The 21410-nt window shown below is 41.4% G+C and overlaps 1 protein-coding gene across 4 annotated transcripts in view; it reads left to right on the top strand.

Moving 5' to 3' along the window:
• NAT10 (N-acetyltransferase 10) overlaps positions 1-21410 on the top strand; it is a 268591-nt gene that overhangs the window by 25932 nt on the left and 221249 nt on the right. For all 4 annotated transcript variants that reach the window (XM_078777865.1, XM_078777875.1, XM_078777870.1 and 1 more), the window contains exons 5-8: positions 11249-11420; positions 12326-12448; positions 12864-12925; positions 13054-13168. In XM_078777865.1, coding sequence (XP_078633991.1) covers positions 11249-11420; positions 12326-12448; positions 12864-12925; positions 13054-13168 — 472 coding nt within the window. The remainder of the gene's footprint in view (positions 1-11248; positions 11421-12325; positions 12449-12863; positions 12926-13053; positions 13169-21410) is intronic.

Genomic DNA, 21410 nt, shown 5'->3' on the forward strand with positions numbered 1-21410 from the left:
CACTCTCCTCCTGTCCCTCATTTTGGTCCTGGATCGACCCTACCTCACTCTCCTTTACCGGACCCCAGCCGTCTTGATCCGCCATAGCGCGACTTGCAAAATTCGAGTTTCGTAAAACAAAACAAATTTCGGCCGCTCCAAATTTTGACCAAATTTTTTTTTTCCTCTATTCGTTTTTTTTTTTTTTTTTCAAAATTTGGTCGGGCCTCGAATCTCACTCCCGACACCAATTGTTACAGACACGACTTTGATGTTAAGGTGGGCCGAGCGGAATGGCGGTCGTGTCCGCACAAATTACCCGATTGTACTCGAACGTCGACGAAGTCGCGCTACGCTGGCTCAATAAGAAAAAGAAGACACCCGGCTGGATTACAATCACACAATACGACACCAACGTTTCGATTCTCAAGTATATTCGTACGGAAAAAGGTTAGATTACAGGGGCTAGAGGTATATTACAGGAAGACAGGCACTTAGACACACTCTTATATTAACCCCGGACAGACGACAGACACACGGGACAAAATGCTGACTCACACGGGGGTTGATGAAAAGGAAAGGCAGGTCGCGATGGCTCAAGGTGCACTCTTGGCTCAAGGCAGAATCGACTCGGTCCGGTCCAGAGATGCGGGGAGGTATCGTCGCGCTGGGGGTGGCGGTGGCTTCTCTCTCCAGTCTCCAAGCTGAGGCGCATCTCACGTCACGTCCGGCAAGCGGCTGCGTATATCCGGCGGGGAGTGACACGCCCTCGGCTCGTTAGCTCCGCCTCGTGGAATCGGCACGTTGCTTCTCATTGGGTGCGTGCGGGGGGGGTTACTGGCTCCGCCCCTGACGAGGAGCTGACAGCCAGCCCCTTCGGGGTAACCCCGTGGAGCGCATGGTCTGGAGCTAATCGAGCCGGTGTGAGGACGCATCCTCCCCCGCTCCGCCGCCATCTCCTCTGTTGTTGTTGTAATTGTTGTTGTAGTTGTTGTTTGGGGAAGAAGATGGGAGGAGGTATGGGAAAGGTCCTAAACTCACTACTGATGCCATATAATCACATTCTGGTGCAACGAAGAGTCATAATTAATGGAAACGAGGCCTTAACTGACATAGATTAAGAATAACTAGGAAGATGTCCGAAAGTTGTCTACGTGTGGTGCGGTGGACCTGGGCACGACATTTAATGGGGGAATAAGGGGAAGGTCGGCTCTACTGATTGTTATTTACATGCAATGGGACTAGGGAATGGGGGATTGGGGAAAGTTGGGGAGTATCGGAGAAAATAGGGGAATATTTACAAGCGGATATGGAGGCCAAATTCCATATTCGCAACAATATATATCGAAAATTATATCCCCCCCCCCTCTATTTACATGAAATGGTTTGGTCCATTCGCAAAGCCAAAGCGAACGGCTTGCGAGTACGGTGACAATCCCCCCCCTCTATTTACATGAAATGGTTTGGTCCATTCGCAAAGCCAAAGCGAACGGCTTGCGAGTACGGTGACAATCCCCCCCCCCCTCTATTTACATGAAATGGTTTGGTCCAAAGCGAACGGCTTGCGGAGTTTGGTAAATAAATCGCCATAGCTCGGTAACTACTTCTCCGATTAATATGAAACCTTGAAAAGGCACATCCTCGGGTCCCCAGCAATATACCTGGCAAGTTTCAAGTATATCGGACCCGTGGTTGTCGAGAAACAGCGGTCACAGACACACACACATAAACACATACACACACACATACACACAGAGATTACTGGAATTATAGATAGATGACAAAGAAAAGGAAAATTTTCCCATTGACCTTTACAATTCATTAAATGATATTTTTCAATAAATAAATACAGAAGATGAATACCGAAGAAAGAGCAAGAAAGTTTAAAGAACATCAAGAGTTGGTTTCAAAAGTTGTAAAGCAACAGGAAGAGATAAAGAAGAAACGGAGACAGAAACTAACCGGTGAAGAAGCCTTTGAAAGAAAAGAAGAGAAATTTTTTAAACCACTTTTAAAAACTCAACAAACGATTTCACCTACAGTTCCCACAGTAGAATTTACTCCAAAAAAACTTCAAATGCTCAAAGATTTTAGTCAAATGACGGCGCAAGAACTTGGAGGATTAGAATATGATGATGAAGAATTATTTCGGAAACTTGAGGAGGTAAATCAACCACCTAATTATGTTGTGGAAGCTCTTCAAAACAATGAATATTCGGCGGGTTCAAAAACCAGAGCAGGTCTCATTCCAACAGAAGAACCAGCACAGTTCCATCTTGTGAAAGAAAAGTTATTGATATTTAATGATAAATTGGTGTTCTTAAGTTCTGCTCAACCAAATGTTGAATTAACTCCAAGATTAATGTTTCTTCTAACAAACTCCGGATTCAGCGGTTCAAAATATTTTGATGAACCACTTGATATGGAAAATGCGGAAGATAGGGTATATATTGATTTACTAAACTCACTTGATTATGGAGTTTCTGTTGCCGGTAAAAGTAAGAAGAATGAGAAGGAGAAACATATTATTGATGCTTTAAGTAAGCTTGGTTCGGGTGTTAGCTTTCTTCCAAATGACCCATCACAATTAGTTAATAGGTTATTATTGTTGTTAGGTAGTAAGAAGGCTGGAAACAACAATTGTTTTAATGAAGCATCTGCCATTTTAGATCAGTTGATGAATATGAAAATAATTAATAAATGTCAATACAAAGATATTTTATTAGATATTAAATAAGATGAGAAGCACAATTCTTAGTTTTAATTTCACAACGAGTGATTACACAGCTTCATTCCCTTACCCACTACAACTTGACCCCACAAAAGAATATGAGGCTTCTTTGTTGTCAATGGAGACTTACAATACACTTTTTAATATCACAGAGAAAAACAACAAGTTTAGTTATAATCCAGGAAGTGGGTACAAAACTATAACAGTTTCACCCGGAGCTTACGAGATTTCTCAAATATCTTCTGAAGTCTCTCGCCTTATGAAAGAAAAAGGTGATGAACCAAAAAATATTGTAATAGATATTCAAAAACACACTTCGAAATCAACTATTAAACTTAAAAATAATTATAAAGTTGATTTCACGATTGAAAAATCGTTTAGAGAGCTATTGGGTTTCTCTTCAAAAAAGATTGAAACTAACGGAACGTTTTACAGTGATAATGTCATTCAAATATCCTCCGGTATAAATTCTGTTTTAATTCATTGTGATTTGATTGATGGTGCTTATAACGATGGAAAAAGAACAAATACAATATTTTCATTCAGCGCATACTCAACCCCGATTGGTTATAAATTTAATATGGAACCAAAAAATCTTGTCTCTTTACCTGTGTCAGGAAAAACCATATACAGAGTAAATTTTAGGATAACCGATCAAGATAATCGTATGATCTCCTTTAATGAAGAAATTATATCCATCAGAATTCACCTACGTGAAGTTTTTCAATAAATAAATAATGGTTATTGTGAGAAAACACGAGTTGGGAAAATATAAAGTAATTACAGGGGATGGGATGTTCCTTTCACCATACTATAAGGGTGAAGGTATGTTTCTTGATAGAGGATACTATAAACCAAAGAGACAACGGGGTGTGGGACATCAATTTAGAAATAAAGGAGATGGGATAATTGATACTCTAATGGGTATTGGTTCAACCATTCTTAAACATAAAGACCTAATTGGTTCAACTGCTTCTGCCGTGGGCTCAGTTGCGGGTGCTATAAAGAGTATAAAAGATGCTCAAAAGGAGTCTCATAAATTACAAGCAATCAAAGAAATAAAAAAAGGTAAAACTCAACTATCTTCACAAGAACATAAAAAAATCATTAAAATACTTGGGTCAGGGTTTCAACAATTTTAATGCTATAAAAATACAAGTATGGAAGCGATTGATAGTATCTATGATTTGGATGATACGATTATCATTTCAAACTCCACTAAAAAGGAAGACTATTTCAAGGTAAATGCTGTAACAGGAACAGACTGGAATTCAAATGGAACAAAAAGTTTTGAAATAAATAATCAACAAACTTACTTGAATATAGCTGATAGTTTCTTGCTGTGTAAATTTAAATTCACTATGGCAGCGAATAATACTAATGCTACACTCGTAAATGATTTCTTCTAGAAAATGTTTGATAGTGTCCGCCTGTATATTGGAACACAAGAGGTTGAAGCGGTTGATTATGTCTCTGCTACATCTGAAATGATGAAATTTACACTATATTCGTTTCGTGATAGAATGGGTAAGGGAGCTGTTGAAGGTTTTATTTCTGATATGTCAACGGGAACAAATGCTGACCCTGGTTATAGTCAACGGAAGTCAATGTATAGTGATCATACAAAAGCAGAGAATAGTTTTACCGTAGCAGTACCTCTTAAAGGTATATTTGGATTTTGTGATTATGATAAAGTTTTGTATGGGCTTAAAATTAGATTTCAACCACAAAGGAATGATAATGTAAATAGATTGCTTTTTGGGGCTCAAAATGCTTTTGGTGATAATAATAAATTTGTTATTAATGATTTGTGTTGGTATATTAGTGAATATACTCCTAATCTTAAAACGGAAGAGATGTTAAATAGAAGACTTAACTCAAAGAAACCACTAAATGTATCATACCTTAAAAGAAGATGTCAACACGTTAAACTGGAACACACTACCTACACTTGGAATTTAGGTGTTCTTCAAGGAAAGCCACGATACCTATGGCTCATTTTTAAGAAACCAGATGGAGATGAAGGTACTGATAAGAATAATGCGCTGAGTGATAATGCTAAGGTGAAACAACTTCGGGTTTCTCTTGATGGTACATTTTATCCGCGAGATAGATTGGAAATTGATTGGGGAAAAAATGATTATGCGGAAGCCTACAAGTCTTACCAAAAGGTGTGTGAAAGCAACGGTAATAATGATCCTATTTTGGATATGGTTGCGTTTCAAAAACTTTATACAATCTACGCAATTGACCTGAGTTCTCAAAAGGAAACTATAAAGTCTAATAGAGTGGATACTTCTCTATACATTGAAAGAGGAGAGAATGAAGAAGTTGATGCTTATTGTTTGCTTTTGGAGGAAACAGAATTACAGATTAATACAGATAATGGTGTTATGATTAATATCACATAGGTTTTTTCTCATAAATAAATGAGTAGGAAAGAACCGGTATATGTTAATCAAATCAATCTTAATAAATTAACATCTTGTATTCAAAATCAAAAGCCTTGTATTATTAATGTTAATACAATTCAAAGAAAAGGAGCAGTAAGAATTGATGTTTTACTCACAAGAGAGCAGGTAAAAACACTAAATGATGCTGGATCACTTAAAATTAAAATGACAAAACCTATGTTAAAGAAATACTCAATACAAGAGGGAGGATTTCTCCCGTTTCTAATTCCTTTATTTGCTGGTTTAAGTGCGGCGGGAGCATTGACTGGTGGTATTTCAGCAGCGGTAAAAACTGCTAACGAAAGGAAGGCACAACTAAAAGCTCAAAAAGAATTGGAAAGACATAACAAGGAGTTGGAGAAACAAATTAGTGGAAGTGGTGTAATTGTAGATTTTGCTCAAAAACTTGAAAGTCTACCTGATAAAGCCAGATTGTTGGTTGGAGATATGCTTTCCTCTATCGCTCAAGCGGGTGTTAAACTAACTAAACGGGGTAATGGATTGTATCTTTCTCATGAATAAATGGTTTAAACAATTTGGAAAGAATACAACGTCAAATATAGAACTAGCTCAGTATTGTAAAAAACTAAAAATTGATAACGTGGTAATCTGTATGAGAGATGAATTAACAAAGTTGTCCAAGAATACAAAAAATATTATTATGAATTTAGACACACAGAATGGTTCTCATTGGGTTTGTATTCATAATAGTCAGGATAAATATTATTTTGATAGTTATGGTATGCCACCGCCTGTTGAAGTAATACAATTCTTACAGAATGGTGTTTATCAAACATTTCAAGTTCAATAAAATAATTCTAAATGTTGTGGTCAATTATGTTTATATGTATTATTTCAACTCAACAATAATGAAAATTTTTATGATATCATTTTAAATCTAATATAAATGACTTATGTTGGAAAAGATGGTTCTATCTTTGGAGAATCCTCTCAGGATATTGATTTATCAAATTATTATACAAAGGCACAGGCTGAACGACAAAAATGTAGTATAAGTAAAAATATTAATATGAAGAATACTTATAAATTAATCAATGATCCAAACCCTCCAGATGCGAATGACTTAATTAGATACAGTGATTTATCACAATATATATATTTTAAAGAAAACAGCACGTTTTGTTAAACAAGTAAAATTTACAACCACAACACCTGGTTATACTGACCATACACCTTTCCTCATTGAATTTAACTACCTGCTTACAATTGAATTTTATAAAGAAGGACATATAGTTAATATGCGAATTAAGAAATGGGGGTATGATATGCCTGATTTAGGGTATAATTGGTATTTTTCAATAAACTTAGAAGACCTACATGATTTGAATCAGTCTCGTAAAGAAGAATATTATCCGCTTGGCGAGGATAAGGATTTATGTGGAAGTACAATTAGTAAACAACAAATACGTGATTTTAAGAAAAGAAAAATATATGATAGTATAGCGATGGTTAGCATGACAAAGAAGGAAGGTAATGAGATGAGGATAGAAAGCCGAGGAATACAAACCGATTTGGTAGTGGGAAGATGGGGTGGTATTACCTGTCATAATATTAATCTCACATATATTTCTAATACATAAATGGCAGGAAGAAGACTACAAGAGAATAATTTTTGTATTCAAGGATACCTACAAGAAAAGGGTGCTCGGTATTACATACCTTATGATTTGGAGCATATACATGGGAATTTTGTCATAAAAAACTGGCCTTATACTGATATTGTTAAACCCACAAATAGAGACTTGTTTAAAATATTAAATAAAAATGAACTTCTCAAAGTTATGAAATATAAAACTCTTATAGAAATCATCAACAAATCTTATTGGTATCCTATTATGAGAAAAATAAATATTGATGCAAGAATATCTCAAAATACAGATGAGTATATGTATAATATTCTTTGGGGTTCAAACTCAAGGGTAGCAAGGGAAGGAGTTGAAGAAGAGAAGGAGGAAAGAGAGAAGGAGGAGAGGGAGAAAAAGGAGAAGGAGGAGAGGGAGGAAAGGGAGAAAAGAGAGAAGGAGGAGAGGGAGCAAAGAAAAATGGAGGAAAAATATAAAAAGATGAAAATCAGTGAGATTCGTAAAAGATTGAGTGTATTACAGCAAATAACTAAATCTCAACGCACCGAAGAGGAAAATAAAGAATTAACGACTCTTACTAAGATAATGATTTTAAAAATGGTTGAGATGAGTTCAGCAAGGAGATTTACATGAAAAAGACAAAGATTATGTGGTTGATGATGCTATTGACTTTAGTTAGTTTTATTTGTAAATAAATGGAGGAGAGAGTGAAGGCATTCCTTAGGATTCTTTATGTTTTAAAAATAAAGATTGAAATGTATATGTTAAAAACCAAAAAGGTTTTGATACTCTGTCGGAATTTTTCTGATAAATAAATATGAGTTATTGTCTCAAATGTAAAAAGAAAACTAAATCTAAAAATATCTCTTATGTTAAAGCTAAAAATAATAGAGTTTATCAAAAAGGAATATGTCAAGTGTGTGGCTCTAAAAAGTGCCAATTCATCTCTCCTAAAAGTGGAGGAGACATACAAAAGTTTCTGTCAGGAAGTAAATTTACAACAACTGGAATTCCTGGGGAACTACATCTACCTGGATATTTGTTCTGTGGTCCTGGAACAAACCTAGATAAAAGATTAGATGAGGCTGACAATCCTAAACCTTGGTCTAAACCTATAAATAGGGTTGATGAAGTGTGTATGAAGCATGATATTGCTTATGGGAATACCACTACATTGGATGAAAAACATGAAGCAGACAGAGAAATGTTATATAATTTGTCTTTGATACGAAATCCTACATTGAGAGAGAAAGTTGATCGGTTTATTGTTTAAAAAATGATAAGTGTCAAATTGAAACTTGGTCTTGGTTATTCACCCTCAAAAAACTATTAGATTCCAATGATGTTATCAAGACTGAGGAGCTTTTGGCTAATGAATTACACAAACCTATAATCACAAAGTTTAAAAGAAGGAAAGTTTATTCTAAATACACCGACCACATATGGTCCGCTGATTTAATCGAATTGAATAATGACAGGGGATACAGGTATGCTTTAACCGTTATTGATTTTTGGAGTAGATTTGCCTGGGTTGTTCCGTTGAAAAACAAAAAAGGTAATACTCTTATGTTAGCTTTCAGTGGAATATTTAGTAAAAGTAAAAGAAAACCAAAAGTTATGGACTGACGAGGGAACAGAGTTCTATAACAAAATATTTATGAAATATCTGAAGGGGAGGGGTAGTAAATTATACAGCACCTTTAATGAAGGAAAAGCAGTTGTTATTGAGCGTTTTAATCGTACTTTAAAAGAGAAATTACATAAAAAATTCACACAACTCGGTTCTCAACAATGGGTGTATTTAATCCAGAATATTGTCGATAATTACAATAATACAGTTCATTCATCAACAAAATCAAAACCATCAGAAACATTTACAAAATTAGAATATGAAAAGGACATTAATTTGAGAAAACCCAAGTTCAAAGTTGGTGATATGGTAAGAATATACAAATGGAAAAGCCATTTTGAAAAAGGTTATACAAAGAGGTGGACTAATGAATTACTTAAAATTGTTGATGTAATGGATACAGTCCCTTGGACTTACAAATTATATGATATGAATGGGGACGAAATATTAGGGGCATTTTATTCACAAGAATTACAAAAAACAAAGCTAATAATTCATTAAACAACATTTCTATTCACCCCACCCAGATTAACTAATTTAATTAGTGGTAATAAAAAAAAAAAAAATTAAATAAATAAATAAAAATCATAAGCCACGCACACACAGACCCCGCCCACACAGACCCCGCCCACACAGACCACACCCATCATCCCCCACCCTCCGTGCACCCCCACACTTGACCCTTCACCCCCCTCATCCCACCCCCACCTTCCCCGCACACACAAGGGGAGGGGTGGGATGAGGGCGGTGAAGGGTCTTTGGCAGGGGTGCACCTCCCCGTTCCCTCCTCCTTTATTCTCTTTTTGTAATTAATAATTAAATAATTGTAAACAAAACAAATATATATAAATAATAGTGAAAACATTAAAATCTTCATATTACTAAAACATTTTCCTTGAGGTATTACACATTCAACTTCTTCCCAGCACAATTCATCAATTCATCAATAGTTTTATTTTACAAATTAATACTGATGATGTTTATTCAGACATGAAAAAGGACATTAATATCTATGACACTAGTAATTACAGTCCAGAGAGTGAGTTGTTCTCTTCTAAAAATAAAAAGGTGATTGGAAAGTTTAAGGATGAATTAGGAGGAAATGTCATGAGTGAATTTGTGGGATTGAGGTCTAAGGCTTATGCTTATAAATACATTGTGAATAACGTTGAAAAGACTGATAAGAAGTTAAAAGGTGTAAAGAAAAATGTTATTAAAGAAACAATAAACTTTAAGGATTATTATAACTGTTTAACAACAAAGAAAGAAGAGTTTAGAAAGATTAATGGAATAAGAAGTTATAAACATAAATTATATTCAGAAGAGGTGAAAAAGAAAGCATTGGGGGCTTTTGATGATAAGAGGTTTATTTTAGAAAATGGAATTGATAGTCTCCCTTATGGTTATATAAGTATATAAGTGATAAGTTTAAAAAGGGGGGGGGGGGGGGGGGGTTAGGGATTTTAACGGGCTACCGCCGCCTTTTTACTATTATATAAATGATAGAACCAAGTACCAACCAGACTAAAGAGTGGAGGTGTAATCAACCTTGGTATATAAATGGTAAACATAACGAATGTGAAAAATATCAAATAGGTATAATTGAAAAGACAACTGGTAAAAAAAATTACAAAACAAATAAGAGAATTAATTTAAATACCTGTGAATTGGGTAAAAAAGATGGAAATATTTTTGAGTGGACGGAAAACTTTGATGGTTGTCAGGAAAATATATACTTTAATTTAAAAATGGTATGTGGCACTGGAGGCGCTCAAACAAGAACATTGAGGGAGGTTTACCATTTTATCTTAGCTCAGTTAAAATATCTTAATAAAGAACCAAACTCAAACATCTTTTTTGTTAATATATTAGATGGTGAAGGGAGTGGCAAGAGAATTAAATTATTTCCCACGCATAAACAAATATTTGTAGGATCGATGTTTGAGTGGTCTACTCGGGATCATTGATAGTAAGAGTACCATAAGACCAAGGGGGAATCATTGTTTGAGTGGTCTAATGAACAACATTAAGGATAGGTGTCAAAAGGCTAAAAGGTTCATAAAGAGGTGAGAGGAAAATTAACATGTAAGTGAATGGGTCGATGTTTGAGTGGGTCAAAGATAATCTGCCAGATGATATGTAGAAGAAGGATTATAGGTCTATAAGGGAAAACAAATATTTGTAGTGTTTGAGTGGTCTAATAAACAACATTAAGGATAGGTACTATAGACAAAAGGTTCATAAAGATTAGGGTGGGAGAAATAGAGGTGTTAATGGGCAATGAGGTTAAGAGGAAAATTAACATGTAAGTCAATGGGAAAATGAGAGTGTCCCAGAAGCAACATATATACACTACTGGCAGCCATATTGGATTTAAGGCAAAAACAATTAGACATCATTTTCTCCAAAACCACTCAATGAAAAAAATTGAAACATGTCAAATGTCATGAACTCCCCATGTGGTATATATGGTGATAATGCTGATGTCATCGGTGAAGTGGTATTCCAGCCACAATTGGTTGAATTGAAATGTTTATCCAAAAAATCGGAATCTTTATATATCTGATCTATGACCCGATGTCAGTGAAGAATTTAATTTATGACGTTCATAACCCATGCTGAGAAATGATGTGGCAAAATTGGATGCATGGATGATACATGTATATGGGCCATAATAGCAGTGGGCCATAATAGTAGCGTGTTCAGTTAATGATGGTATGTTTGTTAAGAATGAATGCGTGAGGCGAGACTATGCGCTCTACGTCTTCGAGTGCTGTCCGAGTTTAATATTGCGATTTAAAAAAAAAAATTTTTTTCATCATTGTTTAAAATCCTGTCCTTTCATTTTAAGTCACCGACAGAAGCGAATGCGGAGGTTGCAGAAGAAGATTAAGTCAGGCACTCTGGACCTTAAAGAAGACGATCCCTTTGAACTCTTTGTTGCAGCTACCACCATCCGCTATTGTTATTACAATGAGACCCACAAGATAATGGGGAACACGTTTGGCATGTGTGTTTTACAGGTGAGCTGTGTTGCAAAAACGTTTTATGTGCTATTTTAAAGTTGTTGGCTTTCTTGCTTTTTTTTTTTTTTTGGGGGAAGGTGTTTGTATTTATCAAGCCAGTGTGATGTTTTTATTACCTTTGCCACCAAAGGTGTATGGAGGTTATGTTTTCACCCCTGTCTGTCTGTGATTGTCCGTTTGTTTGTGAACACAATATCTCAAAAAGTTGTGCACGGATTCAGACGAAATTTGGCAGAGATGTAGCGTATGTGACAAGGACGAAATGATTATATTTTGGTGAAGATCCGGATTCGGATCCGGCTACTAGAATTTTTAAAGTGATTCTTCACCATTGGGAGATAGGGCTAAAAACGATACATAGCAGGATATCTCAAAGTTATGGACGGATTTGGACGAAACTTGTTGGACAGGTTGTGTGCGTGACGAGGAAGAATCGATTAAATTTTGGTGAAGATTCGGATCCGAATCCAGCTAGTATAATTTTTTAGGTGATTCTTCAGCATTGAGTGATATGGCTGGCTAACCCCCGCTCTAGCAGGGAAAATGGCCTTAAAATGCCTATTGTTGTTGTTGTTGTTGTTGTTGTTGTTGTTGTGAGTGAGTTGTGAGGCCAACCAGGTGGAGGTATGCTCTCTACTGAGTGCCATTCTAGTTTCATTTTTTTCCCCACAAATATGCTGCAGATGCAAGTCATGTAGTCGAGGGCAGGGCAAGAGATCTTATGATAGCCACTTGTGAGGAGATTTCTGCTTTTTTATGGGTTAAGAGGGGTCAAATTGAATTTGAATCGGTGCTCTGGGAGGTTTTGTTCACTTTTGGTTTGACTGCTTGATGATAGTGCAGGAAGCTTTTCTTTGTTTTGTTGATTAATTGCCAAAATACAGAAACGTTTCTTAATGCAGGATTTTGAAGCTTTAACGCCAAACTTGCTGGCTCGAACAATAGAAACAGTCGAAGGCGGAGGCATCGTGGTGATTCTTCTACGCACCGTGAATTCACTCAAGCAGCTCTACACGTTGACGATGGTACAGTCTCACAAATCGCTTTTCTTTTTAAGCTTTCAATACCATATATACGTCCTTTTCTTCTGTTATTGTGGTGTTTTTTAAATGTGCTTTTAAGCAATCTTTGCTTGTTGTACTGGCCATAACAAAGCGTTTTACTTGATTTCTCCCCTGTCTCGATGGATTTCGATATTTTTAATTAAATTAATAAAATTTGCATTTCCCTGATTATGAACTCATGTTGATTTGAGAGGATTGTTCCCCAAAGGGTACTGTTCATTTTAATGGGTGTTCTTTTCTTTTTTTTCTTTTTTTCTTTTTTTCTTCCCCCCTTCTTACTAGTTTCTTGCTTATGTAGATTTGTGGTCAGCTGATCTACTTTCCCAACTGCAGTAAATCTTTCATGTCCCCATTTAATCTTCCCCTGCTTTTAAAGGATGTGCATGCGCGCTTTCGCACTGAAAGCCACCAAGATGTTGTTGGGCGCTTTAACGAAAGGTGAGTCTGTGAACGGCAGTGCATCAAACAAATCTTATCACACCTGATGCAAATCTTTCCTTGTGGATTTGTTTCATGTTCAACATACTATGACATCTTCATCTATATGGAAATGGATTTCCTTCCAGGTTCATCCTTTCCCTTTCCTCTTGCAAAATGTGCTTGGTCATCGATGATCAGCTCAATATCCTGCCGCTCTGCAGCCAAACACTCTCCATCACACCTGTACCACCGAAGGTCAAGGTAGGTAAAGTAGGTGGAAAGCTACAGACAAGCAAAATAATCCATGGACTTGTGCCATGTGTGGTAATTGTCAAACAAGCATATTTAAACGTTTACATTGCAGCAAATAAACATTCCTGTTGTTACATTAATGAAATTGATCAGGCACTGCTCAATCATAATTTGTTTGAACACACCATGATACAGCAAGTTGTCAATCTCTATATTGATTTATCTATAATTGCATATTTTTCGTTATAATTATATATATTTGTTGATTTATCTATAACATAATTACTTGATAAAAATGACAGAGACACAAGGTGATTCAGCAGACATTGTAATAAGCTGAGTGAATCGCTTATTAAATACTCCAAACCTTGAAATCCGCCCAGTCCTACCTCCCTCCTCCACCCCGCCAACATCCCGATCCACACCTGCTTATTTATCATTCACCAGCAAAGAACCCATCCTTATGGATTGGTTAATTGCCCCACTTCTGTGATTATGTAGATACGTACGCAATGTATAGTTTGGCTCATCTGAATGCGGTTATATAATTTTATCTCGGGGTCGTAGAGCTGTCATTCGTACAAATTATGTAGATGTTTACACAATTTGTAGATTATCACGTATGAGTGCGGTTATATGGCCGTTGGGGCCCCTGCAAGCAGCCACTCTCTGGGATTTTTAGAAATTGTGTATAAAACATGCTGTCAGGCCGCCTGGGGATACCAACAGGGGCCTTGTTTATGTGGTCCAGCAGGTCATGCTTGATGACCACACTACCCCATACGTCACTATGCAATACACATTTACATAGAATTTGGGTTCTTCTCCCACCCTGAAACCCCTGAGTTATAAATATTTTTATGCCTCCGCCAATGAAGTCACTGGAGGCATTATGTTTTCAGGTTGTCCGTCTGTCCATCCTTCCGTCCGTGATAGCTTTTCGTTACCGCGATAACTTGAGAACGGCTGAAGGGATCTTAGTCAAACTTGGAGCAGGTATGTATAATGAGGTAAAGATGAACTGATTAGATTTTGGGGTCACAAGGTCAAAGGCTGAAGGTCAGAGGTCATGTTAGGTAAAAAAAAATCCTGTCACTGCGATAACGTGTGAACCAGTGATGGGATTTTGAAACCAAATTTGGTACAGTTATGTAGAATGATGTAACGATGAACTGATTAGATTTTGGGGTTAAAGGTCAAAGGCCAAAGTCTGTAATATGTCTATAACTTGAGAACGGCTTAAGTGATCTAATTCAAACTTGGTACAGGTATTATAATGATGTAAAGATTAACTGATTAGATTTTGGGATCCTGAGGTCAAGAGGTCAAAGGTCCGAGGTCATGTCAGGCAAAAATGTGATAACTTGAGAACAGCTGAATTGATTTAAATCAAACTTGGTTACAAGTATTATCATGATGCAATGTGACGGAGTCATATCAGTCGACGTCGTGACGTCGAAGAGTGTTGTTCTAGTTTGTAATATGATAATATTTTAATAACACTTTGATTTACATTCTTACAAGGGTATGAACAGTCCCATATTTGCACATACTCTGATTAATTTGGTAGTCCCATATTTGCACATACTCTGATTAATTTGGTGTGCTCAGTTATGTCAAACTTTGATTCCTGAACATGATTTTAAATGAAAAAACCCAACATAAATACAAATATGTTTCAAGCAACTATCAAGGCTTCAAGCTGTGATGCCTGGAGTTAGGGTTTATCTTGTTAAAATCTCAACTGCTATATAGCCAATAACATATTGTCCTGTGGACGACTCTATTAAGACAGAGCATCCACGGATGGAATCTCGCTTAACGAGGCGTTTCCAATTAATTGGCGGATCATACACGAGCAGGTGGGTTGGGGGAGAATGCCGTGGCTTACCTGACGGTCCGACGATGTCTTCACCCTTTGAAAAGAACTCACAAACGAAAACGGAATTCAAGTTGGTTGGGAAAATAAGGGTTCATTTAAAATGGTGTTGGGACAGGAAAAGAAAGTGCCGGTAATCACTAAACCACCTAGGTTGGGATCCCACTCAGACTTCAAATACACACAATGGAAGGATGAATCAAAAGAACCATTGTGTGCGCGTTTGTGCTTATCTGTCTGGATGTGGTCGTCAGGAATCGTTCAGGCTCCAAGCATGCAGTCCGGCATGCGACCAGGCCTCGATGACACCTCTCGCTCGCGCGCTGCTGGGCCCACGTCCGCCGGTTCGCGGCAAGCCTCGCGTCCCCGCGCGATGAATAACCAGGGCTGATGATCGTCGACGCTCCACAGGTAAAAGGTCCACACGGGAACGAGAATGCAAACAGGGAGGAGGTCCAAGCAGGAACGAAAGCCAAAACGAGAAGAGCCAACGCAAAACGGACAGTCCAGAGCAAGAGGGCCAAAGGAAGACAGGAAAATGCCGGTAAAAATTCAAATAAGTACTGAGCAAATTTATTAAAAAGAAAAAAACTGAAATATCACATTGACATAAGTATTCAGACCCTTTGCTATGACACTTGAAATATAGCTCAGGTGCCTCCCATTTCTCTTGATCATCTTTGAGATGTTTCTACACCTTGATTGGAGTCTACCTGTGGTAAATTCAATTGATTGGACATGATTTGGAAAGGCACACACCGGTCGATATAAGGTCTCACAGCTGACAATGCATATCAGAGCAAAAAACAAGCCATGAGGTTGAAGGAACTGCCTGCAAAGCTCAGAGACAGGATTGTGTCGAGGCACAGACCTGGGGAAGCCTACAAATTTTTTTTTACTGCATTGAAGGTTCCCAAGAGCACACCTGATGCACCGTTCCCCCTCTCCGACCAGACTCGTCCCGAGTCGACCTCAGGCGGAACGACCGGTAGAGTCTGGTATTCAATTTTTACTCTTACCATTAATGTGACACATAGATGTAATCCCTCTAACATTTAACTCTAACCCATGTGTGCGACATCATTTACTCTAGATATGTCCCTCCTAATGCGCTGAGCAGCTAACTAACAGACTCACACCCACAACTGTTCGCGCATTTCCGGAATTTTTTGAACTAAACACAAAGCCGGTGGGCAAAATTCTTATATTTACATGCACAGAACTTAACCTTTATTTACACACTACAACCCAGGACCTGCACTGGAGGAAAGAAATGGAGGAGGGAAATGAAGGCACTTGCCGCTTGTTGTCCTCTTCTTGTGGCTTCTTGTCTTGTGTGCGGGCTAACAAAAACCGGCTGGCCCTGACCGGCATACAGGCCATTTGAACATCAAGGCCATCTAAATATTCACAAATTGCACACATGGATCACTTTCTTCATGCACAAGCAGGGCCACTTGACACGTTGTCCAAATGCGTGGCGTCAGTGCCACTTAACAGGTGATCCATGTGTGTGTGGTGCCAGTGCCACCCAACAGGTGGTCCGAAGCTTGGCCCGAATGCCACCCAACAGGTGGTCCATAGGTGCAAGATGAATTGGCAGCAAGATGCTGCACAGCAGAGGTTCGGGGCCACAAGGCTTGTGGTCCATAAGTACAAGATGAAGGGATGTTTGGCAGCAAGAGGCTGCAACAGGTGGGCCTCCAAATGGTCCTGGGGCGGGGAGGGAGACAGGGTGCAACAAGCTCAAGGAAAAGCAAACAGTGGCACACGAAAAACAAAGTGACCAGGCACCACCATACCTGGTGCGGTGAGAGGAACGCGGCAGAGTGAGCAGAGCAAGCTTGTCCCTAGCCGTACGTACCCCCCCCCCCCCTCACCGTTGGCTACACTACCCTAGCCCCTCTTGTATTTAGAATTCGTCTCTACGTCTTGTCTCCCAAATCCCCCTCTAACGCCAAATTCGTCCCCAAATCCCACCCAGGTTCTCCCAGGAAGGAAGGGATGGAACAAAACAATGTTTCACTCACGTCATGATGCATCTCACTTTCCAAACAGCTTACAGAGCCTCTCGGTGTGAAGTTCGTCCTCCGAGGTGAATGGTTGTGGATGGTGCGAAGGGGTCTCACATCCTAACTACACTAATAACATTACTCTTTTAAACTCCCTGGGGTCGTACCCTGCCAGTAGGCCTCTTTAAACTATGTGGTTCGAAGAACCCGAATTCCCATTGCCCACACTGTGGTGCCCTCCTGAATTTGGGTCTCACGCAACAAATTTTTTATCTGTGCCCTCGCACAATTTCGGGGCTGGGTCGTGTGGCTCTACCAGCAGGTCTACTTACCTGTGCCCCTCCGTCCACTGGAGCCGCCTCCCGAGCTTGCCTGCTCCTTACTCCTATCTACCTGGGGAAGGCCCTCCCTGGCACTTACCCCCTCGATGCCCACCTTGGCATTGGGCAACCCGGGTCCTTCCCTTGGATCCTCGGGCCCCACTCACACGCTAACCTAACGGGCTCCCAGAGCCTACCTGCGGCCTTACCTGGCCGACAGGCTACCAGTGACGGAGTGCCTCAATAACCATAACTACCAATTAAACCACACGCCCAGCCATTCCACCGCCTCATGCACCTCACAAAACACTACGTTCTACCATCAGCACCACAAGTGTCAATATCCATGCAATTTACCTGCACCCTCTACCTAGCTTTAAACAACCCACCCGGGCTTTCGTAAATGGGTTCCACTCCCCCCATTCAATCCTTCGCACCATGCATTCCACTCCAATTATTCCACACCATGCATTCCACACCTTTTATTCTCACACCTCAACTACTTTCACACCATTACACAATTCCATTTATTCTCACACACAATTCCTCAAACACACAGCATCATCTATCTAACTAATTTCCCCTAAAACTCGTGTTTCCCTCGTCGTCCCTTCACACTACGCACACCCTTTGTTAACAACCACCTAAACTCTCTACGTCCCCTCTACAGTTCAGGTGTCACTACTTAATCCTTGTCCCTCTGGTCGCTCTAAATCCCTATCATTATCCTAGCCCTCCCTCGGCTAGCTTCGGTGCCCCATGGAGGCAACCATTGCTGGCCCCTCCATGGGCCTATTACTGCCATCCCCCTAAACTAATGCTCATGCCCCCCCTGTTGGAGGAATGGTTACACTACCATTCCCCCATGTGGGGTGCACTACTCCCCCCAGTCCTCTGAACTATGAGCCCCCATCTATGGAGGTATTTTGTCACGGCTCGGCCCCGAAGGGCCGAGCGATCCATGCGGGTGGTTGGTCGCCTGTATGGGGTGGTATTCGTCCGACATTGACGATCCGAGGGGGGTGGAATTGATGGGTCCAGGTGTCGGGCTCCATCCCTGCGCGGGGCCTTGCGGTCCCACGCACGATGGCCCAACCGGCCACGGTCAGAGCTCCTCACCCGGTAAGGTGCGTGGCTCCGAAAATCCAAACCTCCCCTCAAAACCCGCCGATCGCCCTTGCCGCGGTACGGCGCCAACAATACCGTGCGGGCGCCGGAGGCACGAATCGTGCAAGCCGGTCCTTGCGAGACCGACGCAGCACCGATTCCCTCCAGTCCCCACGGCACACAACTCACCGGGGGTCGCGTCTGCCACTCGTCCTGCTAAGCACTACCCCGGTCGGTGTCGATGCCTGGGCCGCGTCATCACATCTCGCGACCCACTCCATACTCGCACACCCAGGCGCACACACGCCTTTCGCACACCCCGTCATCACACACCCCGGTGCACACTCTTCCTCCACACACTCCGGTGTGCACTCTCGCTCCACACACTCCGGTGTGCACTCTCGCTCCACACACTCCGGTGTGCACTCTCTCTCCACACATTCCAGTACGCACTCTCTCTTCACACACTCCAGTGTGCACTCTTTCTCCACACACTCCAGTACGCACTCTCTCTCCACGCACTCCGGTACACACTCTCTCTCACACACCGTACCACTACCAGTCTCACACCTCACAATGGGCCCTTCTCGAACGCCCGGGTCTCGCCCAACCCCCGAGTTCGCCAAGGACCCGTTCGCACCAAACACATTCCCGCCATTGCAACTCACCTCGGGGCTCTCCTTCCCCCGCTTCTCCTCCAGCACCTGCAAACTTTTTATTTGGTCAGCAAGCATGTCATCACGGTGCGAACACGAACTTTGTACATACTCCATAACCTCCTCCCTTAATTCACTTTCAATTCCAATCATTTCTTCTTTTTCCAAAGTTAACTCCTCTATTTTCCGGTGCGCCCCTACTATTTATTGCTGCGCCCCCAAAATTTCCTCTTCTAACTCGACCTTCATCGGTCTCTCTACCTTCCACGTCACTACTCCCATAGCCCCAGTCAGTTTGGCCGTGCTCCGCTTCAAACCCCTCTCCACGTACCGCTTCACCTCGTCGCATACCACCGCTACCTCCCTGCTCATCCTATGCCCAATTTCCTCCCCCATGGTGTCCATCCGATTAGCCATCTTCTTCATGTTGCTGTTTGTTTCCTCCCTCTGCACCTCAATGGATGCTTCTTTTTGAGTCAAGAATAACTTGATGTTAAACCCGGCTTGCACAGCGGGCTCGGCTTCCGCCGCCACGTGCGAGGCGCCGCCATTTTCTCCTCCTCCTGCTGCACCCTCATCAACTCCCCCTTCTAACAATTGTTCCTGCTGGTCCTGGGTCATTAATTCGTCGACATTTTCTATTCCCACCGGCACCTGGTCGTCTTGGCCAGCCATTGCACGAACTCAAAAAAAATTTGTTTTTAAACTAAATTTTCACTCGCTCGTAATTTCGCAGCATGTGAAACGTACTGCAGGTCCAATCCCACTCCCGGACACCAATTTTGTTGCGGATCTCTGGTTCGTCGATGTACTGAGGGGGGGGGGGGGGGGTTAAGCCCTGCTCCTCCTCGAACTCCGAGTCCACGAGGCCGCCACCCACACTACACTCGTGGGGGACGGATTGCGAAGCAATTCCAGCCGCCGAGCCCGCAGCTATGCGCGGAAGGGTTAACGGTCACGATCCGAGTACCTTCAACACACGCAGCCGTGAGAACGGGGTCTGAACCTCGCACGAGTCATGCTGGTATTGAACGCCCGAGCCGTTGTGCGTCGCGTAACTCGTGCCGTTAACACTATTGAACCCGATCGAGCTGTTTTAATTCGGGCAATGCTCGGCCAATATTGAAAGGACGATGACGGCCAAGTTGGAAACGAACCACAGGATTTATTACAATGTACAGTATTCACAGGAAAAGGACACAGTGAAGAATCTTAACGGCCTTACCTACAAACCCAGACAAGGGCCCTCAGATTCGTTCAGGGAAGGGAAGGAAGAGGGGAATGCGCCCAAAGCGCGGCCGCTCGTGCAGTTTGCCTGGACGGGCTCGTTTGGCAGATACCCCCAAGGATCGCTTCAACCCCAGGACACTACAGCCGGGGATGTTCGCGGCAGGGCGTTGATCATGGATGTGCACGTAGCAGGAATCTAAGGAGCGTATCTCAGGGTCAGCGAGGCAGAGAGCGTCTATATGCAGGGAGTCCAGGCAGAAAGAGTCGGGGCAGAGAGAGTTCAGAGTGCCTGCAAGAGAGCATCAGCCAGCATCTGCACGAGAGAGAGAGAGCGGGGGTCCGGGCCGGCTTTTATAGCCCCCCGACCTCCCCACTCGAATGTTCCACGGGCCTCCTTTGGCCGCCTGGGGTCACGTGTCGTGACAGCCCCTTATTGGTCACCCTCGGCCACTCCCTTCAGCTCCCATTGGCTGCTCGCTGCTCTCTGGCCACACCCTCCAGCTCCTCCCTTGGGCCTGCAAGGCTTGTCCTGGGCCCAAGACAGGGCATTTTAGGCTGCAATGAAGCCTACCATTATCCTGCCTGCCTCAACGCATACTAACACTGGGAAGGAGACTATACTTCACATTTAATAAGAAATAACTAACTAAGCGCGGCTACATGTTGTGGTGTAACTAACTATGGAGGGGAGGGGGGGTGGGGGTTGCCTTTATTTACAAAACCGCAACAATATATATATATATGTATATATATATATATATATATATCTGGATTAGCCTGGTGCTGGCTAAGCGGTTAGGGTGCAGCTTGGAATCCTAGGATCCTGGGTTCAAATCCCGGTCGATCGCTGAATTAACACCAGGGCGGTTGACTCAGCCTGTCATCCTTCCGAGGTCGTCAAATTGAGTACCAGTTCACTGGTAATTCCCTGTGTGTCGCAAGAGGTGACTAACAGGGTTGGCGGCAGGAAGGGCATCCGGCCATAAAACATTGCTTCAAAAAGGGGACCACGGTGCCCCAAAAAGGCCAACCCCTGCTCTGTGGGGA

This window comes from Myxine glutinosa, chromosome 1, assembly GCF_964187855.1.
Source record: "Myxine glutinosa chromosome 1, kmMyxGlut1.1, whole genome shotgun sequence".
Lineage (NCBI taxonomy): Eukaryota > Metazoa > Chordata > Myxini > Myxiniformes > Myxinidae > Myxine > Myxine glutinosa.